General features: G+C 43.8%; 1 protein-coding gene across 6 annotated transcripts in view; it reads right to left on the reverse strand.

The window, feature by feature from the left end:
• GRHL2 (grainyhead like transcription factor 2) overlaps window positions 1-27,799 on the reverse strand; it is a 159,641-nt gene that overhangs the window by 12,426 nt on the left and 119,416 nt on the right. For 5 of the 6 annotated variants that reach the window (XM_045561934.1, XM_045561933.1, XM_045561930.1 and 2 more), the window contains 5 exons: window positions 27,334-27,421; window positions 26,686-26,825; window positions 21,425-21,456; window positions 10,160-10,251; window positions 6,179-6,264 (listed from right to left, as the gene is read on the reverse strand). In XM_045561934.1, the coding sequence (XP_045417890.1) occupies window positions 6,179-6,264; window positions 10,160-10,251; window positions 21,425-21,456; window positions 26,686-26,825; window positions 27,334-27,421 (438 nt within the window). The remainder of the gene's footprint in view (window positions 1-6,178; window positions 6,265-10,159; window positions 10,252-21,424; window positions 21,457-26,685; window positions 26,826-27,333; window positions 27,422-27,799) is intronic. The other variant, XM_045561931.1, reaches the window with a different exon arrangement.

Here is a 27,799-nt window from a genome sequence, read left to right on the forward strand (position 1 = left end):
TGTAATAACTTTTCAAATGTGAACATCTCCCCAACTGGACTTAAGTTGCTTGAGGGCTTAAGTTGGCTCCATCACTTTGTGGAGCTATGAGACCTTGGGTTGCTTCCCTCTCTGGGCCTCAGTTTCTGCATCTGTAAGGTGATGATGCTGCTATTTACCTGCCGTGTTCATAGGGATATTAGAAGGATCAAGTGGAGCAGTGTATGTGAAAATCATGCTACCCACCACACTCGGCATGGCGGCACAGACACAGCAGAGGCTCTGGGGAAACACAGCAGACAAGAGACAAAGCCCCTGACCTCATAAACTTTACATCCTACCATGGAAGAGAGAACAATAAACAACTAACAAATATTAAATACGTCAAGTGGCAACAACTGCTATGAAGGAAAATAAAGCAGCTACAGGGATAGAGAGTGCTGGAGATGCTGTTGATGCAGGTGCCTGGGAATGGGAAGGCCTATCTGATAAAGCAACACGTGAGCAGTGGCCTGCAGGAAGAGCACACCTGGCAGAGGGAACAGCGAATGCAAAGGCCCCGAGGCATGAGTGGACCTGCTGGGCTCCAGAATTAGCAAGGAGGTACAGTGGCCAGAGATGCTTTATTTGTAAGATTATTAGGTGAAACTGCTCAGAAATGCCAACAGAAAAGTTTGGAAACATTACTACTACCACTACCACCATCACAACCACCAAATCCTTGTCTTTAATTAAGTTGAAAACCTAATAATAACAATAAAGAAGCCAAAGTGAATCATCCAAGTTACATGGATGGCTCAACTGACATACCAAACATGCAAACAAAAAGAAAAATAGTCTCTATTCTCCAAATGACAGCAAGTATAGGAATATTCAGTAACATCTGGCTGACGATGTTCGGTTCAGCTGACGAGAACTTTTTCTCCTTGTTCTATCTGGGTGTGTAGATCTGTATGGAAAATGATTTTCAAGCAGGTGAAATGAAGGTCAGAATGGCTCAGGACCATTGCATAAGAAGAACCATCCAATCTGTCCTACTGAACAGTGACTCAGCTTGACATAGATCAGATAAAAATTCCATTCCTGTTTGTTGTGGTCAAGAGTTCTTTCCAAAACAGTAAGAGGCCAAGGGTGGTACAATTAAAACTATTCTTCAAGATAGGCATTTTCCACATTTTGCAGGGAAGGGAAGCCAACAATCTAAGATTGGCATACTCAAGACCACACAGTCATAGCTGGAACCCAAGTCAATCAAGGTCCCCAGTCCACTCACACGGCTGCATGTGCAACCCATGGTGGGACCCATGAGCTCAGTCTTACATAGAGACTTCTTTAATTAAGGCTAACTCAAGTATATTATCTTTGGAAGGAAGAGTATAATGCCTGCTGAGTGTAAGAGCAGCCCAATTTCTAGAAAACAGAACTACTCCATCCTATTAAGTGGCTTGACTTCCAGACTGCAGGAAATGCGTGTAGGCTGTAGGAACACTGTCGCCATTCCCAAATCGTTCAACAAATCCACCTGATGTAGTACCTTCTGACTCAAATCTCAATTCCCACCTGAAGGAAGGGTGGCAACACTGTTCTAGTCATGTGAAGATGACAAACCAACATCTCATCACCAATTGCCAATAATGATTTTTTAAAAAAAAAGAAAATGAAAACTGTTAATTTTTTGCTCTTTACCCTCCAGTACAGGTTTGCTTCTACATCTAAATAATGCCTGGCTAAAGATAGAGGATTGGGAGTTCAGTAGAGGTTAAGAGCAGGTTCTGTCCTGGAAAGCAATCCACATCTTCCTGTTGTGACAGCAGCTGCTGTCACCATGATTGCCATCACCTGCTCAGCTAACATCTGCGAGTGTTTGTGTTAATTCACTCAATGCTCTCGATGACTCCATTTTACAGATAAGGAGGTTGAGGCACAGCCAACCTTTCAATAACTAGTTCAGGAAGGGAGTAAAACAATGTGAATATTGCTATGTTCCTATTTCAAAATAGGTGTTCCTATTTCAAAACAATAGGAACAGGTGTTCCTATTTCAAAAACGACTGTAGGACACACACACATACTTTTACATTTGGAGTTGTGAAGTCTGCTGGCCCTGGAAGACTGTGGGCTCCTTCCTCAACAGAGACAGCATTTGGCCTTTCCAAACCATTGATGAAGGATGAAGGCGGTAGCCTAGACCTGGGCCAACTGCTAAAATCCACAGGGATGGGTTATGAAACAGTCTGTAGGGCTACTTCCTGGCTTAAAACTACCTCTGCAGAGACTTGGTCCCAAAAGAGTTAGAATGTGGCAACCAATTCCCATTCTGAGTGGATATGCATGTAGGCGCTTAGGGCAGAATCAGACCCTAACACCAGTTCCCAGCCAAGGTACACATCAGCTAGTGGCTCTCAAACCTTAGTGTGCTTCAATTCAACCAGGGGGCTTGTCACCAATGCTGATTCCTGGGCCCACCCCCAGAGTCTGATTCTGAAGCTGAGGGGTGGGGCTCTGGGATGGCATCTTTGAAATGTAACCCAGGGGATCTGACGGGCCCACTTAGGGAAGCAATGCCTTAGCTCCACAGTAAGGAGTGGGGACCATGTTTGAGCTTATGGGAAGCCATATTGAACCTGTGACAGCGTTCAAAGTGATGGCTTGAGGTCAAGTACAATATCTCTTCATTAAACAACTTTCCTTTTAAGTTAGGATTTTCCCTTTCCTACTCACTGCGCATTTTTTCTCTGTATGTAACTTTTAGTTGTTAAAAAAGTAACCCCCTTCCCCACATGATGATTTTACTTTGAAATTAAGAGTTGAAACAAAACCTGGAGGCCAGGGTCACCTTGACTTCTTGTTTGAAGACTTTGTTTACCGTGGGGCCTTGGCTCTGGAACACAAAGATCATGTCTTAGGAGCAGCTTCCCTCCTGCCGCAGGAGAGGGCTGCCCACGGGCCCGCGGGTGCACAGCCAGATACCTGCGGCCCTGCACCGCCCAGGGCCTCCTCCGAGACTCCAAATTGGTGGGATATTACATAATGGAATCACAAGCCAAAATAACTTTCTATCTTTTCGACAGTAGGCAAATGAGTGTTTGAGAAATTCAAAATCTCAGGAACAGGAGGAAGAAGTCTTCCCACTGCGTCCCACCCAGCGCTGATGCCTACTCAAAACAACGTTCTAGTAACAAAGGCTGATCTTAGCCAGGGACTTGGTGTATACCAGAAGCCAGGCAGAGTTTATGTCTATATTGTCTCATTTAATCCTCACAATCACCCCGTGAGTTAAGTATTATTATTTCCATTTTAAAGATGGAAAAGAAGTTAAGAAACTTGTCTACCTAGTCAGGGGCACAGTTAGAATTTGAACACAGGTTTTCCGAGGCCAAAGCCTACATGCTGCCCCCCTAAGCTACACTGTTTACATACACATGTGTATATTGGTTTTACTTGATACACACACATATATATTACCAATGCATGTGTATATATACCAATAAAGATACACCTTTACATTATATATGTGTATAAGCATGTATTGCTAAGTGTCAGTGTGATGACACTGGTGAGGTCCTACTCTTCAGAGAAGCCACCCCTGGAAGGAACCCTTTCTTAGCCCACCCAGGTACCAAATAAACTCAGGGTACAGGTACAGTGAGCAGGATCCAGGGGTCATCTCATTTCACAGTGTGCTCGAGTCTTTGCTGCAACAGAGCCTGGTGTCCTGAATGGTGGCCCCAAGTTGCAGGGCTTGCTATGTCATTCTTTGGCAGCTCATCACCAGACTGCATCACCTGAGGGTCCTGAAGGAACTTCTCTTGTCCTGCTTTCCCATCTGCACAACTTAGGAAGCAAGGAGAGAGCTTGTGTTTGGTGCGTGAATAAAACCTTTTCTTTCCAGACTTAAAGGAGAGATGAAGTCAAAATTGCCCTAAGAAATCTGACCAGAGCCAGCCTAGGGAAGCTGGCTTCTCCATGGCTACAGGGTCAAAGGATACTATGCATTACTCCCCCCACCCCTCCAGCCCCTACTCCAGCTAACCAAAGCCAGGCAGGTGTAATGAGCTCCCCTAAAATGCATCAACAACCAGGTGCTGCTGTGGTGGGGGGCGTGGGTGGAATTGCTGAGCTGCTGTTTGGGTGGGAGTGAAGGTGACATGCATCTCCGCTGTGGCCCAGCGAGACCACACCTGCAGAACACCTATAGAACTGGCCAGGTGTCACGGAAGGGCAAGAATAGACACCAAGGAAAAACGAAGGATCATAGGGCAGTCAGGTCAGAATTGGTCTAGATCAGAGGTTCTCACACCTAGCCCATCTCAGAAGACACTGAGGAGCTTATTAAAAATGCAGATTACTGATCCTCACTCCCACTCTCCCAGAATCTCTGGGGTTGAGGTCGTAGGATATGCATGTAAGCAACTGCTTCTGTAATTTTCATATTCACTCTCCTAGGTAAGTCTGTTTTAGTAATGTGATCTTAGAGGCCAGATCAGGGTATGAAATTGTCCAAAGTTGCCCAGAGAGGTCTGAATATTGTACAGATTTTTCTAGCTCATTAGTCTATCCTCTGGCAATTTTAGGGTCATTTTAAAAATCTTGGTTCATTTGAAGAGATATAGATCATATTTTTTATTGCATTGATTTCCATTTTTGTTTTCCCTTTATGTGAGGCAGGTTCAGTAATAGCAAACTCCATCGCATTGAAAAATCCTGCAGAACAGAAAAGATTACGCAGTCCTCCATCAGTGTTTCGTAGAGGGTGGTCCTTGCAGCTCTGCTCAGAATTGCCTGGGGACAAGGCAATCCCAGGAGGCAGCACCACATCTGCACCGGTAACACTCCTATGCACTTTTTAAAAAACTTCTGATGAACACTGAATACTTTTTAATATATATAATCACTCAATTCACCATTTTACCCATTTTAAAGTATATAATTCAGTGCCATTTAGTAGGTTCACGATATCATGCCACCATTACCTCTAATTTCAAAACATTTTCATTCCTCCCTAAGGAAACCTATTAAGCAGTTGCTCCACCTCCTGCCCCAGCTCCTGGCAAACACTAACCTGCCTGTTGTCTCTACGGGTTTGCCCATTCTGGATACTTCCCGTAAATTGACTTGTACCATATGTGGCCTTTTGTGTCTGGCTCAGCAATTCCAGGCCTCAGTATATACCCCAAAGAAGTGGAAATTGGTGTTCAGACAAAAACTTGTATATAAACGTTCATAGCAGCACTATTCACAATAGCAAAAGGTGGAAAAAATTCAATGTCCGTCAACTGATGAATGGAAAAACAAAATGTGGTTATACATGCAGTGCAATATTGTTCAGTCATAAAAAAGAATGAAGTACTGATTTATACTACCACATGGATGAACCTCCATAATGTATCCTAAATGAAAGAAATCATACTGCATGATTGCACTTATAGAAACTATCCTATACATTTTAATGTTGAACCTTGTAACCCATAACCTCATAACCCTCATAACCCAAGATGGTGTAACTGCTAATGTAGCAGTTTTCCAAACCAACCAACAATTTTGGACTCTGTCCCTGGCAGTCCTATTGTCTCTAGCACTATAAAAAACCTAGATCTTCTACAACATGGTTGTATGGAGGGGAAAGAAAGGAAAAAAAAAGTGCAAGGGGGTTAGAAATTATACTCAAAGTAGAGTCATATTAAAGTTATATTCAGGTGAATATTATGTAAATAAAACATAAAATAACTTTTCCTAAGCCCAAGTTGGGTAATATTAGACTAGACCCGGGGTAGGAAGGGAAGAATCGTACACCAAATCACCATAATTCTGCAATATGTCTTTTTCTTAACCAAGGGGTCATAGTTTATTTTGGGTTACACTATCACAGCTAGCAAGACACCTCTTAATTGTTTTTGTTCTGTATATATTTGGAAGTTAAACGTATCTCATTTGGTTTCATGCAAAGAGACCAATGAGAACTCAGTTTCACCTTCCTCCACAGCATCTTGCTGTGATTAGCCTTAAGCTGACAGGGAATTGGCAGTTTTTCAGTTTCCTTCTCTTTAAAATGCTAATAAGCCCCAACAGTGCAGAGATCTCCACAGATCTCCGGTTTCCCGTGTTCTTTATAAAGCTCGCTCTGGAGCCATCAGTGAACAGGTTGCAGAGAAGGGGGATACCCGCAGGTCTCCTGGAGGCCAAAGGGGCTTATCGCTTACCGCTTCCATCAGCCCCTTCACCGTGGGCGACTTCAACATCAGAGCATCAAACACATCGTCAGTCTCCTTCCTCACGTACAGCAGCACTGGAAGACAGGGAGAGCCACGTGACTGAGGGGCCGCACAGCCCTGCAGCCAACAGGGGACTGCTTTCCGCCATACAGGTGTCCGAGGCTGGCGCCACCTGCCAGGTCTGGGACCCCTTGTCCAGCCAACACCTGCAAATGTGACTGAGACAACTCCATAGACATCCCATGGCTAGAGACGGGTACGGGGCATTCAGTGAGATAAACGACAATTGGGCAACACCTATGTTTACACTTGAATTTCTCAGGGTGGGTCCATGATCTCTTTATGACATTTCTTTCTGCAGCCTCTTTATTCTATTTATTTGTTCATTTGGCAAATATGACTGAATGCCCCCCACCCCAGGCCTGGAGGCCATGTGTGCCGGGAGCTAGGGTTGCAGCTGGGGCTGCTTAAGTCATCGCCCTGCCCATAGGAGTCTGCAGGCCTTCCTCAAACACGCAGACGACCAGACACAGCTATGAAGGAAAACACCACGAGAGAGTCCTTACTGGGGCCTGGCCTTGCCCTGATGGGGGTGGGGGGCGGGAGGCTCTGGAAAGGTCACCTTGAAGGAGGGATGTGAGTTCTGAGGCGCATGTAGGCATGGGGCAGGCAGGCGAGGGAGAGAGAGAACGGGAGGGCAAACTCCAGGCTGACAACCAGCTTGTGCGCATGCCCTGCAGGGAGCCGGAGCATCTCCGGAGGCTTAGGGTGTGGATTCCCACAGGTCTGGTCTGGCCCCAGAGTTCAGGCCTGCTGTGGGCTCTAACCCCTTAACCTCTCCAAGCCTCCCTCTCCTCTGTTTAGTGGGCTGATTGTGTCTGCCTTGCAGGGCTGCGGTGAGGGTTAAACGGAGTAACAGCCACGTGGCACGCTTAGCACAGGGCCTGCACACAGCAGCATCCTGAAATGGTGGATGAAGCAGTGGAGGTTCTAGTGCCCTCAGTGATTTCCTACTCATTTCTCAGCAAAACCACCTTCTGAGTCTGAGAGTGTCCAGAACATGAGAAAGGGTAGGGACCCCAGCTATTACTAGAGATGCGCATGCTGAGGTTCAGAGAGGCTGAAACACTCCCCGGGGGTCCCACAGACTAATGGCTGCTGGCTGCTGTTCCTCCTGCTGGCCAGTGGCCTTCCTGCCTGTCCCCATCCTTATAGCAGCTACGTTGCAGCTCAGCTCCCAGAAACAACTTGGACCTGCCACTCAGATGCAGCCCTCAGCCCCGGCAAGATGACTGCCCTTCCTGTCCCCCTCCTGCCAGTGATGTGATTTCCGATGCTTCCTTCAGAGGGAAGGAAGAGGGCTAAGACTGAAGCCCACGCGTCTGGCCATCCAAGAAAACCACACAGATCAAAAACCCTGCTGAGTCCGGATCCCAACAACAGTCTGATATCAACAGGGCTACGATCACCATCAACTGGAAGAACAAAGCTGGGGGTAGAAAATGAAATCAGCTCTCCCCAAAGTCATTAGGGACTTCATTAAAGCTGCTTGCTTTACAAAGGCCACAGGGGCTCCTGCCTGCATTTCCTTTCTGCAGCCGTAGCACATGAAAGAAAGAAAAAAAAAATCCTTACGTATTGCAGTTTCTTCTCTTAACCAAATATAAAAGTAAAGTACCAATTAAATAAATAGATAGTATCTCCAAAGATTTCCAAATTTAGTTCCTTGGAAGGAATATTTTATAGCCTCCATTTCAGCTAAAATGATCTAATGGCTATTATAAGAGGACTCAATGTTAGGGTACAAGGAAAAATAATTAGAATACAGGACCTCAATGACATCCAGATAAGGATAATTAAAGTCAAGGGAAAAAAGAGCCTTAGTGGCTGCTACAGATGAACGTTCTATACCTTCTTCCCACAGCCAATAGGGGGGAAAAACTCAGTAATCTCCAGCAGGCTGACCCTAAGGAAACCGCAAACCATATTCTACTAAAATGCGTACTGCTGCCACTGGATTTATCGATTGCTTACTTTGAAATCACTGTCTTTAAAATAATATGGCTGCTACTCTTGCTTCAGGTGTGGCTAGCAAGTGTTGAAGGGGGTAGGGTGCCAGTCCACGGGCTGTGGGAGAAGCGCCAGGGCAGCTCCACCTTCTCCTGCTGGGGCTGTTGACAGCCACTCGCCCGCCCGGCATGCTGGGCTCGCAGCGCACCCCACGCCTGCCCCAGGAGCAGCTTTCACTAGCTCTGCGTCTGTGGCACAGCAGGCATGTCAATCGCTCTGCCTCGGTGGCAAGAACCACCATCACGCACCCCAGACATCACACAGGCAAAGGCAGTCAGCTGCCCAGGCCAGCCCCTAAGGGACTGCGACCGACCCACCCTGACAAACAGCCACAAAGGCAAAACAACCAACAGTGACGGCACTGGTGATAATTATGATCATTTTCTCTCGGGCGACTTCTAACAAATAAGCAAGAAGGAAAATCACTGCCCGGATTCTGTGCATTCCTCAAAGCTCAGCTCCAAGCAAAGGGCTCAGTAACCCCACTGTCCTTTTGCAGAGGAAAGTCACTCCTGAGAGACGTTTTCTCTAGTGCTGGTGGGTTACAGCGCCCTCATGTGTCTCTATGATACGGATGTTTCAAAGGCCTTATTTTTAATCACAGCCCAATACAACTGCCAGTGGCAAATTTTGTGCTGGCTTCACAATCTCAAAATAATCTGAAAAACACAGCCTAGGACTAACCACCGCACACCAACTCTGGAGGCAAGCCTGTGTGACTCCTGAATTCCGCGTAACTGCCCTGACTCCAGCGAACAGAACAGGCATCCAGGAGTGGTGCCAAAGCACTCGAATATTTGACAGTGAGCTGCAGAGCCAGAAAAACTTTTAAATGTTGCTAGTGTTACACTTATGCATTTATGCTCTTTCCATTCTGAAACTCCAATTATTTATTTGCAGTTATGAAGACATAACTACATAGAGGCCTAAGGGTAAAACTAACTGATCTAACAGTGCACATGGAGAGCCCGGGTGTGCTAGGCACTTGCACGAGCTGTCTCACGTGTGTTAACTCATCCATCCTCACAGCGACTCGGGGGCGGGTTCACCTGCCACCTCTATTTTACAGAGGAGGACTCTGAGGGGCAGAAGGGGAAGACCCTTTCCGAAGTCACTCAACCCTGGGTGGCTGAGCAGGCTGCAGAGGGGTTGCTCTAGAGCATTCGTTATGCAAATCCCATTACAACAAATAGGAAAAAAAAAATAAGATTTCTCAGTCACAAAGAGCTGAAGCTTGTGCAGACAGTGGGCATATGTAACATGGTGAGCTGACTCACTGCAAGTCCAATACTGTGTAAGTCTAAAGTCTCGGGAGGCCTCGCAGTGTTGGCTGCAGCGAGATGTGGTCCTCCCTCTTATTCCTGCATGGACAGTGAATCACACTGACACGCTGGGCCAGACATCGACATGCCCACACTGTTTCCAACCCTCTTGGTGAAGTGGGGCAAGACCCTTGACTGATAGAAAATGAGTAAGTGGTGATGTCACAGAAACCTGAGGCTCATTTATTTGTGTGAGATGAATCGTTTGCATCTACTGAATGAGTCTCGATTGCTGGTTCTTTGTGGTGTGATTGTCACACACACAGCTAGAGTTTCTTTTTAACCTTGCATCTTGCTGCTAGATGAGTCAGTGTGTTCATTCCATTTCTCCCAAGGCAAAGGGAAGGACCCTGGGCGGAATAAACATTTACTCAAGGTGCTTAAAAGGACAGAGTGTAGAGCAAAGGGGAAGACTGAGGACTTCCTGTGTGCATAAAAAGTCACCAGGCCGGCAGGGAGCCACAGGGGCCTGGCAGGGGGCCAGGGTGCAAGCTGCTTTTGGTAAGACGCCCCCCATCCCTGCCAGGAGGCTCCGCAATGGGCACAACACCACAGTGGCGCCCAGCTGGAGAGATACCTCGCTTCATCCCTTCTTCTTTCATCTGCTTAGAAGGTGCTGGACCAAACTCCTCTTCCATGGGCCTGAACATCCGCTTAACCAGGACACTGCTGGTAGAAAAGATGGGCAGAAATTGTTAGGTAAAGCCAGCAAGGTGTCAAACACAAGTTCACATATGTGTCGGTTTCTATCCTTTCCCTTTGTTTATACGATCCCTGGGTCTCTTCAGCCAGATCCACTCACCAATATCCTCTTCCCCTGGCAGGTCCCAAGTCAGAACACACACACCAGTATCTTCAGGGGATGGACCTATCACATACTCTCTGTTGTTGACTATGGACCACAAAGGTGAGGCTTCGGGTTTTACCTGCTCCATCCTGCACCTGTCCCGTCTTTCTGCCCAGGTCAGGGCTGGGGAAGGTGGCTCTCTGGTGTCTGTGTGGTCTGAGTCACATCAGCCCCTCCCATCCAGCCGAGGCTGGGGTGGCCTGCCCGCTGTGCCAGCCCCTTAGGGCACAGCAGTGGCCTGTGGGAACGAGGTGGCCCAGGCCTGCCTCGCTGGTTCAGTTACGAGGAGCCGTCATTTCCTGCTGTTCAGCCTCTCCGTCTGGCTGGAGAGAGTGAGCCCGCAGAGGGGGAGGTTCCTAGAGACCCAGGCCCTGGCTGCCCGGGCCCTCCTCCTCCTCAAGAAAGGTGTTCAGTCCCCCTCCTAGAATCCCGTGGTGCTGAGGCCCTGCATGTCCCCAGTTTGGCCAGTTCTGATGGCTCTGCATCTCCTCCCAAAGTCCCCGTGCACCTCGGGCACTCTAAGGAAAGGGAGGATTGTTTGAGAGAAACAGAAATTGGAAGGAGAGAAGTCATTAACACCAAGAAAATGCTCCTGCATGGAATCTTGCTATTCCTCAAACCCTCAAGAGAGTGGATGCAGATTTTTAGAAAGTTTTAATCTCTCTGGGGATTCCTGGGACACAGTGCCAATCAGAATCCCGAAAGACAATGCCGAGCACTATGATCCTGAATAATCCTAGTGTTATGTTTTTCAGGATTTTGATCTTTCAGGATTTTCAGCATTCAGGATTATGGCAATCGAGATTGTATCTTTCAGAATTATGGCCCAAGCACCCTGAGACCAGGCACGTGAACCAACGCCAGACAGGCAGTGCAGCGGAACTGTTAGGACAGGAACTCTGGGGCCAGTCTACCTTGGTTGAAATCCCTGCTTTACAATCTGCTGGCTGTAGGAACCGCGACAAGCTCCTCAACCTCCCTGGCCTCAGTCTCCTTATCTTTAAAAGGAGGCTGTTGAGAGAATGAAGTGAATTCTCATATGTAAAGTACTCGCAAGGTCCCCTGATACATTGTAAACACCTTTGAAGTGTTAGATGAAGATGAAGATGATGCTGATGATTACAAGTTGGAGAGATTTGAGGAAGAGAGATCTGGAGAAGACTGAATGAGGCCAACAGCTTGAGAGAGGTTAGAGTTTCCATTTACTCTCAGATAGCAAACAGTCCAAACTGCCATTTTGGTCCAATTTAAGGACTGATGTGGTAAAGCTTGTGCATGGGAGATGGACAGTATATCAATCCCAAGCTTTCAAGACCATGCAAAACCTGCAACTCCACATTAGCATTATTGTCATTATGAAATTAATTTATCAATTCTCAAGCTGAGTTAATGGTGGGGCCCAGGGGTAGGAAGAGCACATGGTACAAAACTGTGGACAGTCAATGTAGTATTTCTATTCATTCTAACAGTTTAAATAGCTGAACTAATGGTGCTTTAATTTGCCCTCTCATACTCTACCTAGTCCAAAAGGCATATCTATCCATCAAGGTCCTTAATAAGACCCCAGATATTACAAAGTACTTATTATCTCCTTGTTCCTTTAAGTCTCATGAACACTTTGTTGGCCAGCCAGGACAAGGGCCAATTATCCTCATTTCAGTGACAACCAAAGGCCCAATGTGTTATGTGTCTCATGCAGGGCACTGTAGCTAATAAGTGAAATAGGCTGTTCGGAGAACCCCGCTTTGAGGGAGCAACCTTGTGATAAAGTTACTCAGTAAATGTGAGATGACAAGTAAGGGTATGAGAGATGCTATTAAGAGCCAGCATTCTCTTATTTCCTAGTGAGTGAAACTATGGAAACAACTGGAGGAAAACCCTGAAACTCAAGGTTAGCTGAAGGTGGTAATAAGTTTTTAGGGCACTGTTTCCTCTGCTCCCCCTTGCTACCTTGTCATAAAGGCAGGTCATGTTACTCTGTCACGTCCTAGAACGGGAGTGACCACGGGCTCAGAATTAGAAGACTAGAAAATCCATTTACACAGCAGCCAGTGACCAATAGGTTAATAACAGATAAATAGCCTGAAATATCACTACTCTCTCATGCTGTGTGAGGGTTCTGAAGCTAGTGATTTTCTTTTTCACCAAGCATGATTTATATTTTTCCAGTTCTGTTGACTTTTGATAGCACCCTGTTGTGAACTATGACAAACTTTGCCATTAAAATAACATCTTGGATAAACCACATTTCTCTTGGGAGTTCAAAAATACTTTATCACATTTTAAAATCTATAAAACCAGTGGGAATCAAAAAGTTTGTGTGGTTCAAATTCAACTGTTTCATTTATTTTCAAAGCAAGGCAATAAAGAAAGGGCAGATGTGACTGTCCCATTTGACAGGTGAAAAGAACACAAACTTTAGGTCTCCTCATGCCCAGTACGATTGCAGTCAGCTCTCTCTAGCCATGGGTTCTACAGCCACGGCTTAAACCAAACGCAATAAAAAATATTTGGGAAAAAAAAATTGCATCTGTACTGAACACGTGCAGACTTTTTTGGTCAATATTCTCTGAACAATACAGTATAACAATTATTTTCATAGCATTTACATAGTATTAGATATTATATATAATCTAGAGATGATTTAAGGTATAAAGAAGGATGTGCATAAATTATATGCAAATGCTACACCATTTTATATCAGGGGCTTCAGTATCTGTGAATTCTGCTATCTGCAGGAGGTCCTGGAACCAATCTTCCATGGATCCCGAGGGATGAATGTATATTGGATAGTACCACAAAAGGACCAGAGACCAAGGAAAAGGTGCTTTCTCTGACATCAGTCTCCATCTGCGTAGCACAAAGTGCTGATTAATATATAGAATGACTCTAGGTCCTGCAGCACATGCAGCAGGTTACCTCGGTTGCCTTGTGGGATTGACCTCAGGGAAAGCAAGTCTGGGGGGGGGGGGATAAACAAAGGAGCGTTAAGTTTCATCAGAAAAGCATTGGGAAGGTGTCAGGTCTGAAGCATGGGTCTCTGGCCATACCCAGGAAAGGCAATGTTGAGTCCTGCCTGCCAGGCTGAACTGCACTGGGCATCGGGTGCCTAGTGAGGAGCCCAGAAAGAGTACAGAAGAGGGATGCAGGCGCCATGCAGACGTAGCTTGTCTATTTCACAACTCTGCTTATGGCGGATGCACGCTAATTACCAAGGATTCCCCAAATAAATGGAGGTCTCTTGCCCATGTTACCCTTTTATATATGTACAAAGTCTTTCACATTATGGAGTAGGATCTCAATTTATTTATTTTCAACAAATTAGTCTTTGGGGAAGAACCTATCATCCCCAAATGATTTTAATCAATGCTAAATTGGGGTGTTTAGTAGAATTCATCTAACAGAATCAGTAAAAAACCAAAACAAATAAACAAAAGAAACATAGATTTAGTTACTATTACTGCAATATGACCTCAGAATTGCAAATGACCAGATCAGTAGGACCCAGAGGGTTCATTTTAAAAGGTAAAACAGACATTTCTGTTTCCAGCTAAAATGTTATAGTTGTGGCAAACCAATGTTCCAGCCAAGAACAACTTGAAATACTACCTAAATTTTTTTAGAAACCTTATTCAAAGTATTGGAGAGCTGCTGCAAAGGGAGCTGAGATCTCCGAGAAAGAACTGCAGAGAAGTGACCTGAAAATCAATGACCTCTTTTCCCCTCAAAGTATTTGCCAGCTCTTGGCTGGGGTGCAGAGGATGATAATGCCAGCAGAGGCACACACCTAAAGGCAAAGAAGCTTGCATAGCTTTTGGTAATCTCACAGTGCTAAAGAAACAAAGACTGGGATTTAGGGCTGCAAAGGTACCCAGGACTAATGGTCAAACTTCCAGAGAGTAGGGAGGCACAGAGAAGTAAGCCAGATACTCGGTAATATTCCTGCTGAGGTATTTACCAAGTTCTTAAGCTGCATAAGACAAGAGAATAAGTTAGGTAGAAAGCCCTTGAAAATCATAGCAGAGGTTTTGGCAATCTCACCATGTTAAGGAGACAAAAGTCAGATATCAGGCCACACCAAGGAAGATGACACATAGTAAGTCCCTCAGAACTACAACCGAGGATGAGCCAGAGATAGTCTGAAGCTAATACAAACTGCAATCCAGGTTTGGGGGAGTTCTGTCCCCGACTCAATCATGCCAATCTGCACCCACTCAGGCAGCACAACAAAGGATAGGGAAAACTTTCATAAGAGAGAAACATGGCTATATAGAGCCTCTATAATTTTTATGTACATTGTTCACCATTGAATCAAGATTTATCAAGTAGAGTAATAAACAAGACCAAAGGAAAAATAGATGATAGAAACAGACCCACAGATAACACACTTACAGTACAGTTATTTGAGTTATCAGATATGAATTGAAAAATAATTGTAATTATTGTATTCGTGAATAAATGGCAATACATAGGGAGCTGGAATCTATTAAAAATAAACCAATTAAGTGGAAATTCTCAGACTAAAAAATGCAATAATTAAAATGAAGAATGCAATAAATGAGTTTAATAGTAGATCAGACCCAATAAAAGAGAGAATTTGAAAGTTAGGTCAGTAGAAAATATCCAGGCTGAAGGATGAGGAGCAAAGATGTCAAGAAATTCTGAAAAGAATATAAAAGACATATGGACACAAAAAGTTCTAATATGCATTTAGAGGCTCAAAGCAGTATATAGAGAGAATAGGAACGAAGTAATATTTGAAGAGAGGATGACTGAGAATGTTCTAAAACTAATAAAGACATGAACAATAAACACATTCAATAAATGCTATAAAATGCCAAGTATGAAAAAAATGCAAAGAAAATCTAGACATAGGAACATCACAACAGAAATTCTGAAAATCTAAGAGAAAGAAAAAATTTTAAAAGCAGTAAAAAAAGACAGAGAGACAAAAGAAACATTGTATTCAAAGGAGCAACAAGATAGGCAGACATTATCTCAACAGAAATGAAAACCAAAACACACAGAAAATAAATGCCAACCTGTAATCTTATATCTAGCAAAAATATGCTGCAAGTGATTGCAAAATAAAAACATTTACAACAAATAAAGAACAAAGAATCTGAGAGGATTCTTTGCCAGAAGTTCCATGACAAAAGCAATACTAGCCAGGGTTATCCAGGCAGCAGGAAAAGGATCCCACGGAGAGCAGAAATGAAGTAAGGAATGAACAACAGAAAGGGTAGATAGATGTAGGTAAGATGTATAGAAGAAGGTAAAGCTCAGTTTTAAAAGTCTTAAGTTTAAATCTCTTAATTTGCAAAATGGCAAACTAGTATACAAGTAAGAATAACTGGTACTAACATAAGAAACTGGTAAAAACCTGTGACTCTGAGGGATGGTAAAATTTTCATTTTCTTAAGTATTTTTTAAAACCTCCAGTGTATATCTGATGCTGATTTGAGTACTACTGAGTGGATTTTTAAATGCAATAACTAAGAGTAAAAAATAAGAACATATTCACTGAAAGGAAGAGAGCTTCCTACAGTTGCATATGAATTTATAATTATCTTAATTAAAAGTTTAATTAAAAACATATTAAGAAATGGGAGACAGCATTGTGGCAATCTCTTTTATATGTGATCATTTCTTTCTAATGTTATGAAAACCAGTTATTTGTAGCTTGGGAATAAAATTCGGAAGGACTACTAGGTGCTGCAGTGGCATGTGCCTGTAGTCCCAGCTACTCCAGAGGCTGAGGCAGAAGCAGCCCAGGAGTTTCAGGCTGTAGTGTGCCATGATAGCGCCTGTGAATAGCCACTGCACTCCAGCCTGGGTGACATAGTGAGACCTCATCTCTTCCAAAAAAAAAAAAATTTCCAAGGACAATCTCATGTATATGCGTTTAAACTGTTCCGTATCTCAACATTGATAGCAATGAAGAATTGCCCTGATAAACAGTGTGAGATGAAGTAAAAAGTAACTTTAATACTGAGAAAGAACTTAACGTCAAGGACGAATTATGAAGAATTTGAATAAATGTGTTTCATAAAATGTGACAGATATTTCTAAATTATGTAATATATCATTCTTCAAATGTATGTGTAATTAAATCAGCAAAGCAAGTATCAGTAAATTACTGACTCTTGGCTATAGCCATAACGGTTTACCTATTCAATTGGCCCCAAAGCTTTAATTTATGTTTTTCTCTTCTCCTTGGGAAATTGGGGAAATTGCCCAATATTTTTAATCACCTTATGTTCATGTATATGTAGTAAAATGCAGTCCACCTATCCTACATTTCACAGTTTGTTTGGCGTCCCTGAGAATCCTATTAAAGAAAAGCACCTGATTCTCTGGGAAATTGCTCCTTTAAGAGAAATAGTGTAGAATGCTAAAAGAATTTTATTTTGTAACCCCATGAGGACTGCTGATGAACACAGTGTGACAACTTTTTAGATTTAACACTATGGGGATTAAATGTTCTTGCAGTTGATTAATTATCTCTAACTTCCCCAAAAAGGCATTGAATTCTAGCCAAAGTATTTGTTTTCACAGAGAAGCATGTAGAACTGCCTTTCTCTCAGCAACGCTGTGACTGGGCTCAAGGTTTACTATGGCAGCATCTACAGGATGTCGCTCTTGCAGGAGAGGCAGGGCCCTCTCTGCTGGAGACACTCAGAGCCTAATGAGTGAACCTTCTCTGGGGAGTCAACTGACAGCGGTGTGAGATCAACCTACGGGGGTGGCCTGTCCAGAGTTTGCTTTATTCTGGCTTTGGTTTTCCTAAAGCCTCTGCCTTTGAAGAGATTACACGAGGTGGTTCCAAGGGAGATAATGGTGTATATTGTGCCTTTAAGCAGCAGCAAGGAGAGAAGAGAAATTCTTAGGGAGGATTGAGGTCTGAGGGTCCCAAGCAGCATCCTAAGGCAACGGCAGGATCTTGGAGAGAAGCCACTGACCTCTGACTGCATGACAGCCCAACCTCACCAAGGATGCTTGTGCCCCAAATGCAGTGCAGAAGCCACAGAACTGACGGGAACTTGCCGCAGACTGGAATAAGAGGACCACAGTGGGGACCACTGCAGACAGAGGATCAAGGCTAGAGGGTTTTCACAGAAACTAGAGGCCAGATATAGATGAAGGCCAGATCCCCAGAGATAATGGAAATAGAATTTCTCACCATGCATGACATTTGCTTGTCAATTTGCATATTATTTTAGGGGATTTAAAGCCCTTCCCTCTTCCCCCACAAGAGCTCTCCACAAATCCCAGGTTAAGGACCTATGCTCTATAGAAAATTCTTTCTGTTTGACCTGTTCTTTCTCCTCATCTTAATCTCCCTCTTTTCTGTTTCTCAATGAAGTATCATTTATTCAGGGCCTGAAAAGGAATTTTAACAATAACAACAGCTATAATTATTTAAAAGCACCTTCCATGTGTCAACACATTTTATACATTAATGCTTATAACTATGTTAGCAGGTAGGTATTATTATCCTGCTATTTTTAGATGAGGAAACTGAGACTCCAAAAAGTTGTTATTTTAATAAGATCAAAACCAGATTCAAATGCCAGCTGACTGGCTCTAGGGCAATGTTTCTCCAACACTGCTGCACAATAGAATCACCTGGGGACTTTCACAAAGTCCCAGTGCCTGAGTTGTACCCACACCAATGAAATCAAAATCCCTGGGGGTGGTCCATGAGTATTTTTTAACTCCCCAGGTGATTCAAATGTGGAGGAAGAGACCCTTTGTTGAGAACTGTTGTCTAAAAGCCTTTGTATCTAACTGTTATATCACCTCTCTTCAAAACTGATAATGAAGAGAAGTTGACAAACCTTGTATGGTTTTGGAGGTGCCAGGAGAGGGGTTCTTGCATGTTATATGTTTTATCTGGTCACTGTGGGAATGATGCTCTCACATACTCATTTGTATGTTTTAATATTAATATGAGTATAAGCTAATGTGAGTATTAAATAATGTGGCAGAAGAACTTGGCCAAAAAGCAGTCCTAATGAAGGCTATGCAAACGCCAGTGAAGGTGGCACTCCTCGGGCTAGGTGAACATGTATGGCTGCCTCAGATCTGATGCCCTCTGCCAGGTACACTCCATCTGAGCTTGTCACAATCTGGGTCATACATGCCAAGGGAAGAACCAAGGGTGTGCCTTTGTCAAGGCCAGAAAGCTATCCCACTGAGGGCCTGTCCCTTGAAGCCTCCTTTGCAGCCACAGGTCAAGAATTAAGAGAGTTTGGCAGTAGGACATGATGGCTAAAAGCAGGTGATGGGAAATGCAGCTAGACCCAGGTTCAAATCCTGCCTCTATCACTTACCAGCTGTGTGACTCTGAACAAGTTTCCTAGTCTCTTGTTTGGCAAAGAAGTTTCCAACGTTAGGAAACTTCTTTTATAGTTTCCTCATTATAAAATGGAGATAATGGGAAATTTAGAAGAATTCAATGAGATAATGCTTATAAAGTACTTAGTATAGTTCCCAAAGTATCTAGTAATGTTAGTCATTACTTTGACACATAACAATAGCCATGCACATACCATGTATTAACACTGAGGCTCCAATGCTGTCCATATCGTTCAAACTCTAATTAGAAGATGTGTAAGAGCAAGAGACTCATGCCTCAGGCTTTAGGATTATGCAAGAACACACGGTAATACTTACAGAGAAGCCAAGCTAGTAGAGTTATGACTAGGTCAGTGCCATCTAACTATGGTCAGCTTGCAAGTAAGGGCAGTTTGAAGTGAGATACATTTACAACAGAGGTCCGCATAGCAAGGAGCATTCAGAATCTCAGGCACTTCTCACTCATAACACTAAGTTTTTCATGAGAATAGAATGGTAGCACTAGATAGAATCTTAGAGATTGTTTTATACAAAATCCTCAATGTAAAATTAAGGAAACCAAAGCCCAGAGATCATCAAGGAACCAGCCCAAGTCTTCCCATGAGTAAGCAATAGCCCAGGAGTGGAACTCGGGCTTCCTGAACTCAGGGTCAACGTTCTTTCTGCAACATCATACTGTGCCTTAAAAAGTACGTGAATAACTGATTGGAATGGACAGCACTAATCATTCTGTTCATTCCAACTGCTGGAAATGTGTTACCTAGGTGCCAAAATACAAAGAACAATCTAATAAGGTATTTAGAAAATTTAGAACTCAGAATTTAGTAGTCAAGTTCCAGACAAGATTATACCCCTAACCAGCTACAGAATCACTTGACTCCTTTGAGATGTTCTATCCTGCAAGACAGAAGGTGGCAAACTTTTTCTGTAAAGGGCCCGACAGTAAATATTTAGGTTTGCAGGACATACCATATGGTCTCTGTTGTAACTGTTGTAACTACTCAACTCTGCTGCTGTAGCACCAAAGCAGCCATAGACCATACATAAAGGAATTAAAATGGCTATGTGCCAGTAAAACTTCATTTATGGACGCTTGGATGTCATATCATTTTCACATGTCATTCAATATTATTCTTTTTAAAAATTTTTTTCAACCATTGAAAAATGTGAAAACCATTCTTAGGTTGCAGACTATACAAAAACAGGTGGTGGGCCTGAATTGGTCCTTGGGCTATAGTTTGCCAGCCTTTGCTCTAGAAATAAGCTCAGCAATATCTGCTCCATTTCACCAAATATGAAATGTTTTACAAGTAAATATTATAATATTAATTACATAAGGATAGGGAAGCCCTGGTTTGACTGTAGTTTGGGGGAAAAAAAAATGATCTAGAGAGTTTAGTTACACAGATACAGTACAAACCGAGAACATAAAGTAGATATTGGAATGAAAGTACTTCTAGATGGTTTAAAAAGGAAAATAGCATCTAGGTCATAAGAAAAAATGACCCCAATATAATCTGCAACTCATGTGGTTCAGAACATATGTTTATTCTGACAGCCAATTTTAGGGAGACTACTAACAAATTTAGTAGTATATCTTGGAGGGAAGTTAAGATGTTGAGAGGTAAAACTATATTTTACCAAGAACAGTTGCAGAGAGGAAGGAGATGTTTGAAGGATGAGGAAGGATGAGACTTATTCAGAAAGCAGAACTAGAGCCAGTAGGTAGAAGTTAAAAGAAGGTAGATGTCAGCTCAACAGATGAAATAACTTCCCACATGCTGGAATTGCCAAATAGTGTGACGAGCTAACTCACACACAGTGAGCTCTCCACCACTGGGAATATTCAGGTAGAAGCTGGCTGACCACCTGTCGAGGATGTAGTATAGATGTTTTCATTGCCCGGGAGAGGAGGTCAGCTAAATGACCTTAAGGAGGTTTTTTTGGCTTTAAAATTCCGAGTCTATAAAATGAGTTAATGGATACAAAGCACTTTGAAGATTTGGCTGCCTCTAAAAGTCTGCACGACCACATGCAGGTGGGCATGTATGCTGTGCAAAGGTGGACAACATCTCCCAACACTGTTATGCAGAAACTTGGAGTGGAGACAATGGGAGCCTTCAGTGACCCTCTTGGATCCACAATCCTAGAGGACAGTGAAAAGGTTCTCAGCCTTCCCAGTTCCTATTCAAACCAGCCTCACCACTGGCCCTCCAGGCTCACTTCCCAGGGAGAGAGCTTCAGGAGGCACGTGCCTGTGGCCCCGGTGGTCCTGGAAGGAAGGCAGGCTGCCTCCTCCAGCTCTGGACTCAGGCTCAGCTTGCCCTTGTGTTGGGGCCAAACAAGGGGTGCTGGGAAGGGCTATCGGGAACAGACGGGTCACTTAAAAAAACAACTAGTTATTCCAAGGTAGATCATAGGAAGGAAAGGTGGAGGGAAGGAAAGCTCAGAAGGAGAACGCTCTTCCCCAGGCTTTCTCCCAGACACTCCCAGAATCAAGCCTCTCAACACTGGGTCCCGAGGTGAGAGGGGGGTTTCACTCCTGCCCAGGGTTGCCCAGTGCTGGGAGAGCTATTTCCACGGACATGAACCGACTTAGGGGGTTTACGTGAAAAGAACTGAGTAGTGTCTTACCCTTCTCGTTCATCATCCGTGTTGTAATACACCTGTGGAGCAGAACAATAGGCTTACTGTGGGTCAGAGACAAGAACCAGAAATACGTCACGTGATGCACAGACTGTCCTAAGGCATCAACTGTCTCGTAAAAAAGACAAAAGACAAATCTGCCTAATGATGCTGGGTTTGCGTGTGTGTTTCTGAGGAAATGCGAATTTAACCTCCTCTCCTTCTCTGTGGGATTACTTCTTAGATTTTAATGAAATAAAATTAGAAATTGGTTATTTCTAGCTAAAGTCACCCTGATCAGATTATCTCTGGCCCTAAGCCAAATCTTGCTTTTGACATTAAGGAAACATTTTGACGGGATCTAAAATCCATTGTTTAGAAAGGCTCTGGCCTGCAGGGTGGCTCTTGGCCTGCGAGTAACCTATCCCATGTGGTCCCCAGGCCAGCTGACTCTGGGCACTGTACTCCCTGGGAGGGGAGGGACACGAAGGTCCCACAGCAGGACAAGAGCAACCCCAGGCATCTCTACTGACTTCCCAAAGGGGCCTGGGTTATCCTGGCGTCCCACAACCACAGAAACTTAGGGGTCAACTGTCTTCAGGCTGTGAAAGGTCATTTAGCGGTGGGAGGTGTTCCTGGCCAGAAGGCAGATCTCTGAGGGCAGAGACTTCCTTTAGGTGGTCAGCACGGCTTCAGGCAAAATCAGATTAAAGAAATTACGGCGCATCCTTATTATGGGAGAAATCGGGAGGGGATCTGCTATGCATGTTATCCTCTTGCCCCAGTTATTTCTAAACATTAATTGTCGGCCTCATGAGCTTTGTGTGCTTCAGGACCATTTGTGTTTGGGTGAAGAACAACACCTGAGTTAATATGAGACATTTACATGTTCACGTCAAAAGTAGCCTCTGATTCCAGTGTATTTAGTCACTGTCCCCGCCCCAGCCTGGGAGAGAAACAGCTGAGCCCAGACAGACAACCTCCCCACAAACATTCTCAAAGGCTCTTGGTAGCTCCTGGGATGCTGCCAAGCAAAGACCTAGTTATATAACAAAACTGGTTACCTGGAACTCTCTGGCAATGAGAGTCATTCTAGTCTATCAGCTCATATTTCCATGGGAACTGTTTTCCTCTTAATTTTTTTATGGCTGTTGTTATATACTTTATTTCTTTTTAAACCAAAACAATGACAGAAAGTTGTTTTTTGCTTTTTGGGTCCCCCTGCCCCAAGTTTCAGTGTGGAATTCAGAGCAGCTGTCATTGGGACTATCCACGTAAAAGACATGGAGTGACCTACATGAGGGAGGGAGCCTGGGCCATAGCACTGGCCATGCATCTGGACGGTTCTGAAAAAGTTCCTGATGTTGGCTTGTGTTTTGCTGGTTTCTTTGCGGTGGCAGAAAGCACCTACCCCCTGCCTGACTCCTTGGCCCCTGCGAAGTTGGTTGGCCACCAGAAGATGGAAACTGACTTCTCTTAAGTGTTTTCTTGTCCTCCTGAATGGCTGCTACTTCACTGTTCCTATCACCTTCCTTTCTTTGTCATTTCTCCTCCTCTTATATAAAGACCCGCTGTTTCTTCCCTGTCACTGTCAGAAACATTGCATTAACTTAATTTTTAGAGCATGTTTTTCAAACTTTAGAGTGCATAAAAATATCTGGAGACCTATCATAAATGCAATTTCTAGAACTCATTTTAGAGATTTTAATTTGAAAGACTGGGGATAGAACTTGGGGATCTGAATCCATATCAAGAACTCCTGTGATTTGGGGGAAGACTGTTTATGAACCACAATGCAAGAGACTGTTCTTGACAGTGCGAAGGAAGAGAGGTGTCCTCCTTGGGCTCAGGTGCTTTGAGAAGGGTTGATTGATACCTGCCAAGTTATATTATCCAACAAGATGATGCCTCTGCATCTCACGGTTTTTCCCAAGCTCCCCTCATCACATGTCCTTTAAAGGCATTCCACACACAAGCGGCCTGATCACCTGGGCTTCAACATGAGGAGAGTGGGACTGGAGGTCTCCATAGCTCCTACACATTGGATTATTCCCCCACATTAGTTTTTGATAATTGTCTGAAGACTATTCCAACCCACAGACAAACCAATGACATAATGGGAGGAGTGGGGGACATGTGGACTAGCAGTGAAAATCCCTACTCCCCGGCCGTGTCCTTGGGTGAGTAGGAACTGCTGCCCCATAGCCGATGTGCTTTAAGCATGGCTCAGGGGTGTCTCACTGACCATGAGAACTATAGGCCTGCTGACCTGCAGCCGTGCAGAGCTGCAATGCAGCTGATTCTAGCAAGACTCAGGCCCCAGTGGTTTCTGAGCTGCACACCACCGCTTGCGTCTCTCCCCTTTCCCTGCCACTCATTAAGGTAAACCAGCCCTATCCTTTGACCTGCCACTGCAGAGTCTTGTTTTACAGGTCAAAGTCGGCCCATCCCTGCCCCATCCCCAGTTCTAAGACATGGAACTGCTTCTTCTCTCCTCCCTTTGGAAGGATCTCCCAGCTCTTCTGAGAAAAGGCAGCCTTAAAAGCCTCAGCCAGACAATGCCCAAGCTCCTTTCCTTTAGTTAAGTTGACTCCCATGGCCAAATGCAGATGTGTCACCTAACCAGTATATATATATATATATTTCTTTTAACATTTTTGTTTGTTTTGTTATTAAAGAGACAGGGTCTGGATATGTCACCCAGGTTAGAGTGCAGTGGTGTGATCATAGTTTACTGCAGCTTCCAACTCCTGGGCTCAAGTGATCCTCCTGCTTCAGCCTTCTGAATACCTAGGACTACAGGCATGCACCACCATACCCAGCTATTTTTAAATATTTTTTGTAGAGACAGGGTCTCACTATGATACCCAGGCCAGTCTCAAACTCCTGGCCACAAGCAATCCTCTTGCCTCAGCCTCCCAACGTACCTAACCAGTATAAGAAAAATAATGTCTATGTCTGAAACCAGGGTTGGGGAGGTGTTCCAGCAGCCCTCTTAAAAGATTGTTGCCTCATCAGCTCGGGATTCCTCACTGTGACACACACTCACTATATGCAAAGCATCTGCCCAGGCCCTTTTGCGTCAGTCCTCTTGGACTTGAAGTGCAAGGGGAGCTGATGTGAACATCAAGTTTCTGCTGCTTGCTGTGTTATCAGTAATAAAGTCCTTTGGCTCTGACCCAGGAGTCTCATGTCTTCTTCCAGCATCCATGAACTTGGAATAGGCTAAATTTGTTAGATTACAAATAGGTAAAACCTTGGACCTTTCACAATTCTTGACAGTAACATGGTATAATTGAGAACAACAGAATGATATCAAAGGGCAGCAACCCTTTGATATTATTTTGATCAACCACAGGATATTCACGGGTTGTTCTAGGGCACAGCTGAGTGTGTTCCTTTGTTACCAGGAGCTCAGGGCAGATGTCCCCACCAACCCCCTCAACTCTGAATCCAAGGCCACGGGGCAGCCTGAGGGCTCTGTGAGGGTGGCCTCCAGATAGCAGGATAAACTTCACTGGTGGCCCAGGGGGACACTGATTGGGCTGCTTTGCAGCTGCTGAAACCAACAACCTGTAAAGGCTGCACTTTCCTTCTGAATCTGCCTCAGGCTGCAAGCCAGGCTCGTGACATCCAGGGGGCAAGAGAGGCCAGAGGACGGGTGGTCACGAGCGGCCCACTTTTCCTCTTAAGATTCATTTACAGCTTTATACATTCTGGCGAAATCTTGCCAAGCGAGCAAGTCAGGTTGTCAGTGTTGACACAGAACTGAAGCCAGAATCCTGACAGTAAACTAAACAGCAAGAACAATTTAACTCAATTATCCCCTCTTCTGGAAGGTGTGGAAACCTAGCTCCGTGAAATGCCCACACAAATCACCACCATGTTTTTGGGAATTAAAAAAAAAAAATTAGGAGCTGGCACGCCTATCTTGATAAATTATAAAACTCTTCCTTTCCTCTGTGTGTCTCTGGTTATATCAAACAAGTAAGACAAGATACAAATGCTAAATTAATTTTTAGTGAAAATGTGTTCTGAGAAAAAGCTACGGGTACTTTATTACCATGTTGTGTCATGAATAGCAAAGAAAAAGCCCTGGTTGTATAACTGTTTTGTCTCATACATATAATGAAACATCACACTGAATGCCAGGGGACGAAATATCCTCCAGAGAGAGAGAGTGAAGCCAGTATTGATTCCTCTTTCTAGGCTGAGGTCAATTCCAATGAGTGTCTGCACACTTAGGATGTAAGAAACACTTGAATGTGTCAGTATACCCCTATTTCTCAAAACAGATGTTTCCTCAAAGGACTTTGGGTTGAAAAGAAAACCAATCAATGCAAAATTCATTAAGACCCGACTGGTTTGGTGGAAGAAAATTATGGCTAATGCTAGGGAAATAATTATTTTTTTTCTTTTCTTCACACAATTTTAATTTATCACGTAAAAGAAATAACACTAAAGACAAAAGGAAAATAATCAGCCATATCTCATTGTTCTTGTTCCCTTCAAATCCAGTTAAATCTTTGGGATCACAGTATAAACACAAATTGCTATTATACTTTTTTCCCCATTGAACATTATTATAACTAGTTCCCATGTTGCTACATAGTTTTCATAATTAAAATTTTAGTGAATGCATAATATTCCATCAACTTGAGCTACCATAATGAGTTAATTATTGGACATTTATGTTAGTTTAATACTAGATTTTTCATTTCACTTGTAGATATACCTAGAAGATAGGAATTATTTTTTTAAGGGGGGCTTGTCTACAATCCCATTTTTCTTTTTATGTGAAATGATTTACTATTCAATGGGAACTGTTCATTTACTAAGGGAAAAATTGTTGATAGAATTTTACTTAATCTAAATTTTTCTTTCACCTTGTGTAACTTTATGAAGTTATAGGTGCAGCTCAATTTCCCACCATTAGGTGGCGCTCTATTGCATCAGGATAATTCTGCCATGACAAAGCTAACAAAACTTTTACAGGTTATCAGCCTTCTTATTTTCTCCCTCTTTCATTGCTTTGTCAATACTTTACTAATATCAGCTCACTCTCTTTTTCCCCTTAGTAAGTCAGTTTCCTCTTCTGAAATATTCCTTTCTATAAAAATCCATTTACTGTAGGGAATGACTGACTTTTCTTCCGGTGAATGGAAGGTGGGTTTTATCTTTTAAGGTCAACACTGCCTGAAGTGCTTCTGTCTTAGGCCCTACCAGCCCTGTGGACGGATGGCAAGTGGATGTTAGCGGGTAGGTCATACCTGTCCGGTCCTCTGCAGGTTTGCGAAGTGAACGTCAGGTATGAAGAGAACAGGCTGTGAGTGCAGATCGGGCATGGTTTTGAAGTAGGTGATGTCACTCTTCTTCTGTAAGGGTATGGCAGCCAACTTCCCATCAGAGGCTGGACAGGATCACAAAACCCATAAACAAGAGCGTTATACATGACTAAGAACCCTCAACTGTAAGTCTTAGTACCAACTAAAATTCACGTTTTTCTCCTATGAAGCTTTCCAAATACCATAGATGTGAACACATTTTAACACCTCCCACCCCAGCCAAACCAACAGAAAGAGCATGGACTTCAAGTAAACATTCTTAAGTGGAGCTTAGGTCCCCTCATACCCTCCTGTCCCTCTGTGCACCCAAGATACCTTGCCTGTAGGAGGATGTTGGTCTCCATGACATTACAAAGTCCTTCCTAGCTCAAACGCGCTACGCACATGATTCTGTTTGCTTTTCACGCAGATAATCACCCTGTCTCCACTGCCAGGGGAAAGCAAACCATGCCTTGCACATACAGTTTTACCTGCAACTCACTTCTTTCTACCTGTTTCCCCAGGTAGACCCAGTGGACCCAGCCCAGCTGAGTCTTCCCCTCAGAAAGCAAAGTCAGTCTCTGTGAAACTCACAGTTATTGCATTGGGTTTGGGAGGCCTGGCCTTTTCCTTTCTTCCTGTTCTGCTTCCTCTCTTCGTCTCTGATTTTTCTTTCTGCTCCCTGCCAGGGAAAAAGCAAATACAGACAATGCCAGGTATGTTACCAAGGCATGCAAAAATACTGTCACACATAAAAGTCATGCAGGTATGAAACAATACAAGGGAAGAGGAGGCCAGGCAGTCCCATTTTCGTCCCTCCGTCAAGGTCAAGCTTCAGCTCTGAAAGCAAAGACCACTCATGAATCTACACTACATTTCTGACCTGCAAGAGATCCCACCTCTCCCATGTTTTCTCTTTTTTTGGTATCTTGCCTATTTAAAGAACTTCAGTTTTGAATCCATATGGAAAGAACAGGCCCAGTTCCCTAACCCTCTGAAGCCCATTAAGTAACTTTACTGATTATAATAAAATGTCAGAAGATGAAGCATTGACCCATTA

The sequence above is a fragment of the Lemur catta genome, chromosome 9 (assembly GCF_020740605.2).
Source record: "Lemur catta isolate mLemCat1 chromosome 9, mLemCat1.pri, whole genome shotgun sequence".
Lineage (NCBI taxonomy): Eukaryota > Metazoa > Chordata > Mammalia > Primates > Lemuridae > Lemur > Lemur catta.